Source organism: Triticum aestivum, chromosome 7B (genome assembly GCF_018294505.1).
Source record: "Triticum aestivum cultivar Chinese Spring chromosome 7B, IWGSC CS RefSeq v2.1, whole genome shotgun sequence".
In the NCBI taxonomy this organism is placed as follows: Eukaryota; Viridiplantae; Streptophyta; class Magnoliopsida; order Poales; family Poaceae; genus Triticum; species Triticum aestivum.
Window position 1 is genome coordinate 17,004,013 of NC_057813.1, and position 12,122 is coordinate 17,016,134.

At 40.7% G+C, this 12,122-nt stretch overlaps 1 protein-coding gene across 1 annotated transcript; it reads left to right on the plus strand.

Moving 5' to 3' along the window:
• Positions 1 to 468: 468 nt before the first annotated feature.
• On the plus strand, positions 469 to 1,797 carry LOC123161243 (ethylene-responsive transcription factor CRF1-like). The gene has a single exon (XM_044579101.1). It carries the CDS (start codon positions 663 to 665, stop codon positions 1,629 to 1,631), a length of 969 nt encoding a protein of 322 aa, XP_044435036.1. The 5' UTR covers positions 469 to 662; the 3' UTR covers positions 1,632 to 1,797.
• The last annotated feature ends 10,325 nt before the right edge of the window (positions 1,798 to 12,122 follow it).

Below are 12,122 nucleotides of genomic sequence, written 5' to 3' on the forward strand. Positions count from 1 at the left end.
CTCTTTTTTTTTTTGCATGGGTGTCCACCGTATCGTGGAGACACTGCCCAATCAATTTACCCTACGTAGATTTTGTTGTTGTTGTTACATCGAATCCTACGTACAAATTGACCGACCGCGTATGATACATGCATGCATGGGCATTGGGCAGTAGATACGCGGAGAAAGGTTGCGGCTACACATACGGTGGATCGGTTGGTCGGGTAGAGATTTTCAAGGATCTCTCGTTTCCCAAAATAAAGCAGAACTTGACCGCCCCGTCCATCTAAATCGATCCGATTATCATTACTTACTTAATCTTAATCGAAGCCATCCGGCAGAGAAGGCAACGATGCGATCGTGTGCGTAAATGGGGGAAGCGTCGGGTCCCGTGTGTCATTGACACGTACATGAGTCCACATTGCTTGATTTTTGGTAGCGTAACGGGAGCGCGATTCCCTCCATCCAACCCTCCAAAAATAAAGAATATCTCCCTCGCAGATCAATCTGATAAACCGTTGCCTATTACGCAGGAGATCCTATAAACGGGTAGAGTGCGTCTTCTCCCCTTCCCAAAGCCTCGCGTTGGCCGATCCACCTCCTCCCCCCCTTTCCACCTCCCCTCCTCTTCGTCTTCCAGGACCTTTTCTCACTCTCTCGATCAGTCCACGAGGAGGGTGCCAATGGTGGAACCCATCGTCGCCGCTGGGAAGACACTGAACCAGCACCGGAGGAGGGTCGTCAAGGAGGAGGGAGAGGAGGCCGCGGCCGTGGCGATGCCAAGAGTCCTTCGCGTCACGTTCGAGGATCGGGACGCCACCGACTCCTCCAGCGATGACTCGCCGCGGCAGGGACGCCGCTACATCGAGGAAATCTGCATCGAGCAGCCGGCGAGGATGACGGCGTCGCCGCAGCCGCAGCTTTCTCCTTTCCGGAGAGGGGCCATCCTCGGCGCCAAGAGGAGGGCCGACACTGCGGAGGAACCCAAATTTCGCGGGGTGCGCCGTCGGCCGTGGGGGAAGTACGCGGCGGAGATCCGCGACCCCAACAAGGGGGTGAGGGTGTGGCTCGGCACCTTCGACACCGCGGAGGAGGCTGCCATGGTCTATGATAGTGCCGCCCTCCGGCTTCGTGGGCCATCTGCAACGACGAATTTTCCTACTTCGCCGTCCCCTTCTGCTGATCCTGATCCTGCTCTCTTGACCGATGCTGACGGTGATGTCGGCCACTTCCTTGTGGCGGCCACATACGAGGAGTCCAGCGATGAGTCGCAGTTTGTTGGCTCGCCGGTCTCTGTCCTCAGGCCGCTCGAGGTGGTGGCGTCTACAGTGAATGCCAAGCCTGAGGAGTCTACCGTTCCTGTTGGTTTGAAGATTTCGGTGGACATGTGCCGCAGAGGCGGCAACTACTCTCCGTTTTGCAACGCCGATGTTATTGTGCCGCCGGAGGACGAAGACTGCATGTTCCCTGGCCTCTCATTTGCTGCACCGACGATTTTCGACGATGATGGTATGATGTCATCACACCTTGACTACTATGCAGCTAATGTCGAGCCGTTGAGTTTATTGGAGATGGGTGAGCTTCCAGCGTGGCGAGAGGTGGATGTCTTCTTTGATGATGTTTTGTCTGCCTCACCTCTCACTGAACTATGATTGATCAGGAGTTCATCACCTCTATGTATAGATAATATACAATTCTTTATTTCGCGTTACTACTATTTGTAATGTCATTATTTAGTATATGTATAAGTCAAATTATTTTGGTGTTGTGGTAGATGATGGTTATTTCGTGAAGTCCGATTAAGCAAATTTGTCGACACTTTGATGTGAGCATGGGGCATACCAGTTTGGTGAAAGTCGAAATAATTCTATACTTCCATAGTTTTGGAAATTAATGAACTTTTCATCTTTCCACTGCTTTACATCATTATACTTGGGTATGTCTCTAAGTAATAGAGAACTCTATTGCGAATAATTTGTAATCACAATTCTAATGATACTACTTGCATATGAGTAAACTAAATTCGTAAAGACCACAAATTATATTTTTTTTCCTGCATTTTGTTTTGTCATGGTTTGCTTGGTCCGCACAACATTTGTATTATGGGAAATATTCAGCACGAACGGAAATGGGCACATCAGCTAGATGGAGCCGACGGTGTATTGTGTCTGCTTAGAATATTTGTGTTAATTGATGGATAAAAAGTGAATGCGGCGTTGGACCCATCATATTTCCATCCCCTCAAAAGACATTTACGCTTTGTTCTATACGATTTTAGTTAACGGTTTGTCTAAGCTCTCACAAATAACACAGCAATATGGAACAAAAAAAAAACTAGGACGAAAAAAATAGACCATAAATATAACAAATATAGTGGACAATAGGTTAGATGTGACATAATTATGTCACATCTAGATATGTCCTACAATTTGTCTAATTCACATCCAGATGTTTTTTAAGGATGTCACATCTAAGCTCTCACAAATAACACAGCAATGAGGAACAAAGAAAAACTGGGACGAAAAAAATAGGCCACAAATATAATGAACATCTAGATGTGTCCTAGACAGACCCTTTAGTTAAAGCGGTCTCATGCTGCCTATTCATTAAGTGAAAAATGAGACGACATTTAACAAACATTAGCACCAAATTACATGGATCAGCATGATTTGCACCAAATTATCAGGATTATCACACAATTAATTATTATTAGCATTGGAGATGGAGAGCCGTGACAAATCCCCTCATGTTCGCTTGCACGTGCACATCGCACACCGGTAGGCATGTTGCGCGTCACATTTCCATATAACACCTACACGTACATTCTTCGATCACGAATGAATGAATACACGCTTGCATGCAGTGGCGGAGCTTAGTGGAGACCAACAGGGGCCATGGCCCCCCCTTAATTGTTGCATCCATTGAAGAACAAGCTACATCATGAGCCTAATTAGTGTTTAAACTATAAATTAGCCCCTCCTTCCCTATTAACTTGGTTCCTTTTGACTAATGGCCCCCTCTTGAATTATTCTCAAGCTCCGCCACTGCTTGCATGCACGGGCCATGTTCTTGTTAGAAATTATGCTTGTATTCAAATCACAAAATAATACAAGGTTCTTGATCCATACAAACACACCCTAACACACGCACAAAAAACCAGAAAAACAGAGAGCGCCTTAAGGGCATCTACAATGCATAGCCTCAAGGTGATGCCTCACATGCTACGTAGGATCGGATATGACGTAAAGTAGGTTCGGATAGGGAAGCGGGATCCTCTCCAGGAGGCGGGTGCTTGAAGAGAAAAAGTGTGGTCCGGTGACAAAAGCTGAAAAGGTTGAAGTGAAAAGTAGAGATGCATGTGTACGAAAGTCTTTATTTTTTATTTCTTAATGAGGCCCACTAGTGGTAGCTTGCATTGGAGAGAAAAAATAAATGTAGATGCTTCAAATTACTTTTTGTCATGGGGCATATGTATCCATATTCCACCATTGTACATGCCCTAAAACAACTAGTAAAGCACGAAGATCTCCGGAGCTCTGTGTCATCATTTCTGAACCTTTCGAGAAGACGCATGCAATACAAAAAATCTGCAACCAGAACCAAGCAAGTCATCATCTTCAACTATGGCATAATCACCGCCGCGCTGCTCCCCATTTCTTTGCACGACATCAAAAAGACAAGGACATACATGTGCATCACAATATCCAACCATGGTCAAATTTTGATTTTTCTCATAAAAGAAACCAAGATCTCTGTTGTCGAGAAGATATCTGAAAATATTCTTCACACCAACCCAATGCCTTTTCATTGGTGATGTATTGTAACTAGCCAATAAATTCATTGGTAATGATATAGCATGCTTGACGCGGTTTCTAGATATATTAGTGCTCATTGCACCGAGATTTGGAAATTCGGGCCTAAACATCTCTTCATCACCGCCCTTAGGTCTTACTGACTTTTATCTTTATCAATCAAGATATCTCACAACTAAACCTGATCATCCTCCGGGTCGAGCTTGACAAAGTCCGGACTCAAAATTATAAGCCTGAGCCCGGCACGGCCTGAAGCACATGAACAATGTTTCTCTAATTAGATTATTATATTTGGGATATTAAAATAATATAATACACCTATGTTTCTAATAAAATATACATTTGTTGCCATTTCAGGCTTTGGGGCCTGGCTTCGGGCGAGAAATTTGGGCCTAAGCCCGTCCCTGATGCAGGGCTTCGGGCTCGGGCTTCCGGGACGGGTAGTCCATGAACAAGTCTACTCACAACCATAGTTTCTTTGATGGAGATTATTTATGAATGCTGAACTTTTCAACAATCTTATGGATAAATGCATACTGATGAACAAGTATTCCCAAAGGAATACTCTCAAGTTCCAAATTCAAGCAAAGTTTGATCTCAACCAAATCTTTCATCTCACACTTTGTCTTAAGATGATTTTCTTGTCTCATGCATTTCTTGTGTAGTTCTTATGATATTCAAATCATCAACATACACACAAATTGTGCAAATTATTTGGATTTTCTTGCTGAATACACATGAGTAACCATCATTATTTCAGTAATCCTTCTAATAAAGGAATTCACTCAGTTGGTTATACCACATTCATCCTGACTGCTTTAAGCCATACAATGACTTTTAAAGCTTTATCAATAGATGTTGCGATAAGCTTTCCAGTTCGGTACCATCATTCCCTCGGGAACTATCATAGAGATATCTGAATCAAGTGACTCATACAACTGTGCAGTCACAACATCCATCAGTTGGATATACAAATTCATTATGCAATGCTAGTGATACCAAACATCGGAGTGTTATCCACTCATAACAACAGAATATGTTTCATCTTAATAGATGATGGGTCTCTCCATGGACCCCTCTGCTACAAAGCTCGCTTCATGTCTCATCACCTCATTGTTTTTGTTCCTCTCATGAACGAAAACCCATTGTGCTCCATCATGGAACACATTCAGAGGAGTGGTATTACTGATCATGTCATTACCCCCTCTTCTTGAGAGAGAGCGCCTCCGCAATTGATTCCTTCCCGTGGATTAGTCATGCACGGACTTAGGTTCTCGATCCAATCCAAGGTCTTTTGCAATTCTCAAGGAGAAATAAATGTCGACATAATGTAGTCTTTATTATATGATTCTCTCAAATCCATATACATAGTGGAGATTTCATCATTATCTTTGACTCTTCATGATTTCGCACAACAGTTGAGTCATGGTCTTCTGATGTCCCAATACCAATATTTTTATGCACACTTGTGTTGGGTCCTGGATGTGTCCAACGTCAATAAGGTGTTCTTCAACCCTAGGTTGAATATCAACATGAAGTTGACCTGCATTTACTGTTTGAGGATTCCTCATTCTCCTCAGACGCTTTCGTGAAGCTTTGTCCCCTTGTGTCCAGATTCCTCCCCTCTTGGGTAGCCAAGTGGACCTATGGGTCACACCCACTTTGTCTGGAACATTCACTATAGGAAGCTTTTACTTTGTGACACCTTTATACCAAGTGCAAAAATGAATCAACCGTTGTCTTCATTGATGATGATTTACATTATATATTGATATGTCTCTAATGTATCTATATTTTTTTATTATTCCATGCTCTTATAGTATCAATCTTGGATGTTTTATATGCATTTACAAGAAATTATATATCATTTTTTGGGACTAACCTATTAACTTAGTGCCCAGTGCCAGTTGTTTTTTTGCCTATATTTGGTTTTTCAGAATATCAGTACCAAAAAAAGTCCAAATACCACGAAACTTTTTGGAGATATTTTTTGGACATAAGAGACCCTAAAAGCTTCGGGAGAGGTCGAGAAGATGGAGCAGTGGCCCATGAGTCACCACAGCACGCCCAAGGGGGTGGCCACACCCTGGTGGCTTGTGGGGCCCACGTGAATCCATTTGACCTAACTCCGCTTCTATAAATTCTCTAAAATCGGGAAGCCAACCGAGGGCCAGCCAAAATACTTTTTCCACCACCGCAAGTTCCTGTTCTCGTGAGATCCCATATGGAGGCCTTTTCTGATACTCTGCCGGAGGGAGAATCAATCACGGAGGGGCTCTACATCAACCTTGTTGCCCTTACGATGATGTGTGAGTAGTTTACCACTCACCTATGGGCCCATAGTTAGTAGCTAGATGGTTCTCTCTCTCTTTTTGATCATCGGTACAATGTTCTCCTCGATGTTCTTGGAGTTCTTTTCGATGTAATCACTTTTTGCAGTGTGTTTGTTGGGATCCAATGAATTGTGAGTTTATGATCAGATTATCCATGAATATTATTTGAGTCTTCTCTAAACTATTTTATGCATGATTATTATAGCTTCGTATTTCTCTCCATCTATTGATTTGGTCTGTCCAACTAGATTGATTTTTCTTGCAATTTTAGAGGTGCTTTGTAATGGGTTCAATCTTGTGGTGCTTAATCCCAGTGAGGGAAAGAGACATGACACGTATTTGTATCATTGCCATTTAGGATAAAAAGATGGGGTTTATTCATGGCGAGTTTACTTGTCTACATCATGTCATCTTGCTTTAGGCATTACTCAGTTCTTTATAAACTTTATACTCTAGATGCACGTTGGATAGCAGACGATGTATGGAGTAATAGTAGCAGATACAGAATCGGTTCGGTCTACTTGTCTCGGATGTGATGCCTATATACATGATCGTTGCCTTAGATATTTTCATAATTATTTTCTTTTCTATCAAATGCCCAACAGTAATTTGTTTACCCACTGTATTCTATTTTCAAGAGAGAAGCCTCTAGTGAAAACTATGGCCCCCTGGTCTACTTTTATCATATATTAAAAACCCTAAAATACCTTGCTGCAATTTTAATTTATTTATTTTATTTTGTATTTTTGTTTAATCTATCTATCAATTACTACCTAATTTAATCTTGCACGTAACCGTCGAGGGATTGACAACCGCTTGTTCGCATTGGGTTGCAAGGATTTGTTATTTTGAGTGCATATGATGGTAACGAGGTATTGTGTGGTTGTCCTACCGGATTGGTAACCCTGGTTCTTAACTGAGGAAAATATTTATCTCTACTAGGTCGATTTTGGTGTTTTGACCTTTTCGCTAAAGTTTAGCCGGATCTAACCCCCATCCGAAAGTATTTCGTGATTTGACCCTTTCTCTATCGCCAGGGTCGACGGCGGTGGGGTATAATAGCCTACCGCCAAGGCCCTTGGCGGTAGGGATGCATGCCCTACCACAAAAATTTTCTAAGTATCAGATACAGTGTGTGTACTCACCTACCGCCGGGCGCATCGGCGGTAAGGTACGCAGGCTACTGCCAGCCTGTTTGGCGGTAAGCCAGCACTGCGCTGACATGGATAAGTTATCGACTATTATACCCTACCGTCAAGCACCCTGGCGGTAGCAAAAGGGTCAGATCCCGAAATACTTTTGGATGGGGGTCAGATCTGACAAAACTTTAGCAAAAGGGTCAAAACACCAAAATAAGTCTCTCTATTTTACTACATCATCCTCTCCTATTCGGGAAATCCCAACAAAGTTCACAAGTAGCAGGAAAAAAATTGCGCCTTTGTCGGAGAGACATCACCAACATCTTCCAAGTACCTACGCATAAACTTTTATCTCCTTGCATTTACATTATTTTCCATTTGCCTCTCATTTTTATCTCCCCCACTTCTAAAACGTTTCAACAAAACACAAAAGAATATTTTTCGTTTGCGTTTTTGCTCGTTTGCTTGCTTTTTGTCTTCATGTCACACACCAAAACTAGAAAAAGAACTAGGAAAATTGAAGACATATATGGATCCTCATCCACTTGCTAATATTTTCAAAAGATCCAGTTATGTTGAACCAATTGCTAGTGGGTTGAGTGCACTAGATTATCTTTATGAAGTTTTGCTTGAAGATCGTGAATATGAAAATTGTGATGAAGTGTTAGAACAAGAAATTTATAAAGTGATTCACGATTGCAATAGTGTTATTATAAATTCTATTAATGTTAATGATATGCAAAACCCCATGCTTGTAGATGATGATTTTGTTATGTCCACTACTTATTGCAATGACCATGATTGGGGTGATAATGCTTCTTATGATCTTGAAAATTTATTTAAGCCTCATGATGAATATGTTACGGATAATAATATTTGCAGTAATATTGAAAGTGGGTTTAGAAGAGTGCAACTTTAGGTAAAAACAATCCCACATATTTGGAGAGTGTTCAATCTTATGATTTTTTTTATAAAAGTGGGTTTGGACAGGTCATGACTTTAGTTGATGTTAATCCCACTATCTTGGAAGATCATAAGACTTTTATGCATGTGGATCATGAAGACAAATTTTTATATGATAGCTATAGTGTTGAATTTGAGTATGATCCAACATGTCATTATTATGAGAGAGGAAAATATTGTTGTAGAAATTTTCATGTTACTAAATTACCACTCGTTATGTTGAGATTGCCAATGTTTTATTCCTCTCCTTTGCATATGCTAGATATTTCTTGTCTTGATAATTTATTTTCCAATAAAATGGCTGTGCATAGGAAGTATGTTAGACTTAAGTGTGTTTGTCACATGTTTATGATGCTCTTTTCATGTTTCAATTACTATCTTTCATGTGAGAATCATTAAATCTCAAGCCTATCTTAATGGCTATAAAAAAGAGCTTGTTGGGAGGCAAACCAATAGTTATCTTAATTTTCTTGTTTATTTTTATGTTTTCTTGTGTTCACAAAATTATGCTACTTTTATGGTTGTGTTTTGTGTTTAAGTTAGTGTTTGTTCCAAGTAAAGCCTTTGGGGTGATTTGGATGATAGTTGCCTTGATTTTGTGCAAAAACAAAAACTTTTGCGTCCAATAGCAGAATTGTTAAAAGTTTGTTGGACCGTGATAAAATTCTGTTTTTTACACATGATTGATATACAAATTTCCCACATTGTCCTAATTTTCAGAATTTTTGGAGTTACAGAAGTATGGTCATTGTTCGAATTGCTACAGACTGTTATATTTTTTGACAGATTCTATTTTTGTTGCGTTGTTTGCTTGTTTTGATGAAACTATGGATTGTATCAGGGGGTATAAGCCATGGTCAAGTTAGAATATAGTAGGTACTCCTCCGTTTCTTGTTACTCCGCGTATAAGTTTTGGTCAAAGTCAAACTACACAAAGTTTGACCAAGTTTATATTAAAAAATATAAACATCTACAATACTTAAACTATATAATATGAAAATACATTTCATGGTGCATCTGAAACTGTTCATTTCATATTGTGAATGTTGATAGTTCTTAATATAAAGTTAGTCAAACTATGCAAAGCTTGACTTTGAACAAACCTTATATGCAGACTAAAAAGAAACAGAGGGAGTATAATGCAATAATAAAATATGAATGGGTTTGCAACAGTACTTAAAGTAGTGATTTGCTTTATTATACTAATAGATCTCATGAAAATTTTGTTAAGTTTTGTGTGCTGAAGTTTTCAAGTTTTGAGTGAGATCATGATGGATGAAGGAATAAGGAGTGCAAGATCCTAAGCTTGGGGATTCCTGAGGTACCCCGAGGTAATATTCAAGAACTCCCAAGCAACTAAGCTTGGGGATGCCCCGGACGGCATCCCCTCTTTCTTCTACCGACCATCAGTAATATTACTTGGAGCTATATTTTTATTTATGACATGATATGAGTTTTGCTTGGAGCGTCGTGTATTATATGAGTCTTTGCTTTGTTTGCTTTTTAGTTTATAACAATCATCTTTGCTGGATACACCTATTTGAGAAGGTCACACATCTTTCATGATTTGTTAGAATACTCTATGTGCTTCACTTATATCTTTTGAGCTAGGCAGTTGCTCTACTACTTCACTTATACTCCCTCTGTAAACTTTTATAAGAGCTGGAAGGATTTTCAGACACAGCCGACAAAACTAAAAAAGGACATTTCTACCCCCATCTTCTTCCAGGCGATTGGGACGCATTTGAATTTTGAATATCTATCTGATCTCGATGGCGCCTCCCCTCGCGTCCCCGCACCCTCGTCCAAGCAGCTCGCCTCCCCTCTCCCTCTCCCAGCACGTTGCCTCCCCTCGCCCTTGCCCAGTAGCACCTCTCTACTGCCGCACCCAGCCGCGCCCAGATGCTCCTTGCCGCGCCCAGCACTTCCTCGCCGCTCCTAGCTCGTGCCCAGCACCTCCTCTCCACGCTCGTGCTCGCGCCCAGAACCTCCTGCTTGCCCTCCTCATCGCACCCAGCCATCAAGTTTGGAGCAGAAACACATCAGGAGGAGGAGCAGCAGCAGCGCATCAGGAGGAGGAGGAGGAGCAGCACATCAGCACGACAGTATGTGGTCTCCAGGTAGGTTCTCCTCGCCTCACCCCTTGCATAAAAACATAATTCACAAGAAATTTACTCCATGAATTGATGGATCAGAATGGATCGCGATGCTTGTATCTACAGTATGTAATCCATGAATCATGATACCTGAATTAGTGCTGAAGTATGTAATCCATGTGTACAGAAGAATTTACTCATGGAGACAGAAGAATTTACTCCATGTTCCCATCTTGTACTTACAGTAATATCATGAACTACAACATGGAGTACCAAACTGCAGCAATGCGATCTTGCTTATGTAAAAAACATACATTGGGAAGTAATCTTATAGATAAGTAAATAGTGAGAACTAAACATGGAGTATGTTGTCTGTAACTACTCTAGCATTTGTAAACATGGAGTATCAGTATGTTGACCACTTAGCAGATTGACCAAATGAGTACCAGTATCTTGTTTTTGTTTTGTTTGATGCACTATGGATCCTAGAGTTGAATGAACTGTTTTTAGAGTATTTCTGCAACCGAACTATATGACAGATCTGTAATCTGTTTGTTGCAACCAGTCTAAACATTAATGTAGTTAAATTAGTCAAATGAAGGAGCATATTTTCTCTACAGCAGAATTACTATGAATCTCTACAACAACATCTAATGATATTTACTCCATGATATATATGGTCAAACTGCGCAAACTTTTAAGAATCTCTATACAGCTGGAATCTTGCAACAAGTTTCAGCTGGAATCTACTCCAGGATTCAGTTACAAATGCTAGTTTCAGCAAGTTTTGGCTGGAATCTTACAACAAGTTTAATCTAGAACCTTATAGAGTACAAATGCTGGGCAAGTTAATCGAAATGGAGCATTATTTAAAATATCTGCTACTCCTGCATTATCTAGTTTGAAATGGAGCATTATCTAGCATATCTGAACCATACTATTAAGCATTAGAATCCTGCACATCCAAATGTTGTTTATGCAGATCTATGGTTTGTTTGTTTTTCTTCTTACAATATGCTGATGCAACATTCACTTACTAAAGCAGAACAAGAGGAGGACCCATAGAGGAAGCTGCAACACCAGCAGAGTATGGTGCTCCCAGACTTGAACTCCATACCACCTACAAAAGAATAAGCAGATGTCAATATGGTCCAACAAGAAGATGATGATGAAGACAATATGCTCCAAGAAGCAACATGTACAGTTTTGATTTGCTAGAATGATTTTCTAGCATGATTTGTTAGAAGAAGATGAAAATTTTCCTAATTTTCCTTTTCTTTTGCTATTGTAGGTGGTCAGCAATTAAGTAGGCAAAGAACACCAATGAAAGATGAGCAATGATATGCTGCCTACATGTCACTCCATACCCTAAATCTGGACAGGGGTGGCAAGTTCAAAAGAAATGACAAGATGGGTGTTGCTAAAAAAAAATTCAAGTTGGTGTTCAACATATTCGAAAAATCTGGACGACAACAAAGCAACAAATAGCGCTTGGTCAGGAGGTAGGTGTATCCAGCAGAAGGAAAGGAAGATGCGAAAGGAAAGGAAAAGATGATACTCTATCCCAAATCCCCACAGTTCCTTTGAATAGAAGGTCAACTCTCAGGTCACTTGCTCGCCAATTGGGTGTCAGTCATACTACACTCTACAAGAAATTGAAGCTTTGCAAGATTAGGAGGCACTCCAATTGTTTGAAGCCAACCTTGAAAGAAAAGAATAAAAGAGAAAGGATCAAGTTTTGTTTGTTAATGCTTGACGAGACCACCTTAGCAACCCCAAGACCTAAATTCATCAGTATGC

Coding starts and splice junctions, on each gene's coding strand:
- LOC123161243 (XM_044579101.1), top strand. CDS start 663: ATGGTGGAACCCATCGTCGCCGCTGGGAAGACACTGAACCAGCACCGG.